This window comes from Aplysia californica, unplaced genomic scaffold (assembly GCF_000002075.1).
Source record: "Aplysia californica isolate F4 #8 unplaced genomic scaffold, AplCal3.0 scaffold00193, whole genome shotgun sequence".
Lineage (NCBI taxonomy): Eukaryota > Metazoa > Mollusca > Gastropoda > Aplysiida > Aplysiidae > Aplysia > Aplysia californica.
In genome coordinates, this window is record NW_004797463.1 from 178,965 (window position 1) to 181,450 (window position 2,486).

General features: G+C 44.6%; 1 protein-coding gene across 1 annotated transcript in view; it reads left to right on the plus strand.

Annotated features, from left to right (window-relative positions):
- LOC101861282 (techylectin-5A-like) overlaps positions 1-2,486 on the plus strand; it is a 9,219-nt gene that overhangs the window by 3,490 nt on the left and 3,243 nt on the right. The window contains exon 2 of the mRNA XM_005098794.2: positions 777-893. Within this exon, the coding sequence (XP_005098851.1) occupies positions 777-893 (117 nt within the window). The remainder of the gene's footprint in view (positions 1-776; positions 894-2,486) is intronic.

Genomic DNA, 2,486 nt, shown 5'->3' on the forward strand with positions numbered 1-2,486 from the left:
TATATATATCTATATATATACTTGCAGCTAGACTTTGGACCTAACTTTGAGCTGGAAAGCGTGGCCAGAAAACAGTTATCTTGATGTTTTAAAGCTCAGGTACATGCAATTAAATTTACGTTTTTTCGGTTTTTCATTTACTCAAATCTTGCCATGCTGCCTCTCCCCACTTGTACAACTGTACATCTATTATAATAGACATTGTTATTGTTAGGCTAGCGGACTCGTAATCGTGAGCTTGCGGGTTCGGGGGTTCGAGCCACAGGCCCGACGTTGTGTTCTTGGGAAAGGCACTCTACACGAATTTTCCTCACTTCACCCAGGTGGGAATGGGTACCAGGCAATAGACAGAGAAAGATCTTGTCAGTATGTTAGTGCTTTAGCGCCTATTAATGGCTGCTTGCACTGTATGCTTCCCAGGGAGTTGAGGTTCTTTCAGAATGCTCTCAGGTCTGCTGGGATAATGATATCGATTGTGAAGCGCATAGAGCTTTCTGTTGAGCGAGGATTTGCGCTATACAAATGCTATCTATTTACAGCTGTACACCTATTATAATAAGCATTGCCGTTATACTTATACGGGAGGCAAAACAACAGAGTCCCCTGTATCTTTCTGTTACGATAATCTATTCCAGTCTGTCCCCCCCCAAAAAAAAGGAAAAAAAAAAGAAAAAGAAAAACGTTAGGTGGAAGCATCTCGTCTCCTAACCTGAACTATAAATTATTTGTTAATAGAGACACCGGCTAAGTTTTCTTTCACCTTGTTTTCTGTTCAGCCACTAACGTGTGCAGACGTCAAAGTGTCAAAATCCCGACCAGTGGTGACCCTGCTTAACGGCCTTGAAGTCGTCTGCGACACTAAGACCGACAACGGAGGATGGATCGTGTTTCAGGTAGTTTAGTTTTAGTAGAGTTTTTACGGCACTTGCAACTGCATAAGGCCATGTGAGCGCCAAGGGGTGGATGTCAACAGAGTCCTTATAGGAAATCAGGCTTACTCTGCTCACCTCTCTAGCTTCAACAGCACGAAGTCTACTTCGACTATCAAGGCACCCCGGAAATAGGGGGCCACAAGAAAGTGACAAACATACAAAAGAAGTAGAGGAAAAATGACGATAGTAAGGATCACTGGCGTGGCGCCATTGGTGCAATTGGTGCAAGCGCTCCACCTAACCCTGGCCTTCACCCCCCCCCCCCTTTTTTTTCTTATTGTTTTAAACCAGTCAGTGCTCTAGGCCTAGATCTACATCAGGCCTACTACTACATGTACATCCTTGCGATCCGTCTCCCGCTGGCTGCGCCAGTGAAGAGACAGACGGCGAGGATGGTTTATGCTCGTCGCACCGCTTGCGTTAGTGTCTGCTGGGAGCAAGCAGAATCTTTGCACCAAAGTTATTTTTGTCACTGTAGAGAAATCTAGGTATCGTTCTTCCCGCACAAGAAGAAAGGTGCATGAAACTGCTCTTCGCAGCTCCAATTTGGTGCAAGCTAAAAATTTGATCCAAGTTTCGGCGAGCCTATCTACTACACTAGTAGAGTCTACGGTTACTCAAAGAAGAATGGGTGTATCGAAACTGTTGTATCCCTCTATTGTGTAGCAAGTCCTGGTGCTGCACGAAGTAATTAAAAATCTTTAAATCATCTCAGATTGTGAGCATAGTGAGTTGTTAGTATTGTTTCACTTTATTGCAGCTTTTATGCGGCTTCATCTAGAAACAGTTGTAAATATTGATATACATGTCGATGACGAGATATCCTGCAGATTCTAATTGACTTTCTCAAGATATCTTAATACATGTAGTAGCTTCTAAGCCTATTGCCCATTGCTCACTTTCCAATCATGCACCACCTTGTCTGCAACTCTGGTAAGGATGAGGAAAGAAAAAGCCGCAGTTCCATGATGCAGTTTATGCACAGTTATGAGCATGACATAGATCTAGATGAATCAGCCCATTTACAATTACAATTCTACTGTACGTTAGAACATGGTGAATGTCCTCCCCCCACCCCCCTTTGGGAATGGCCTAAAGACACTTCAGTCAGTAGTACCGCCCGGGGTGGGGGGTGGGGGGTAGGAGGTGAAGGGTAGCGTGTAAAAGTCTAACCAAAGACAAAAAATCTAAAAAACCATGATAGACTGAAAGCTAAGATGTGTGAGAACCTCTCAGGGATGCTGGAGAGTATTAGTCTCCATTCTGAAGCGATACCTAGCTGACTAGCTTAGGTGAAAAGCAGAGACTGTAATATCGTAGAGGGGGGTGGAAGTGTGAGAGAGCAGTTATTACGAGACCAACACGCACTGCAGAAGGAGAGAGCCTATGGGGCAGAAACGATGGAGTGAAGGTTCGAATGAATCTACTCGACTGAGACTGTAAGCGATCAAAGAACTGTTACTTTGAAGATGACACAGTGAGTCGTATAAAGGTGATGGACGGGGGGGAGAGGCAGTTACGAACGATATGACAAGCGTTAGCCGCCCGCGGTCC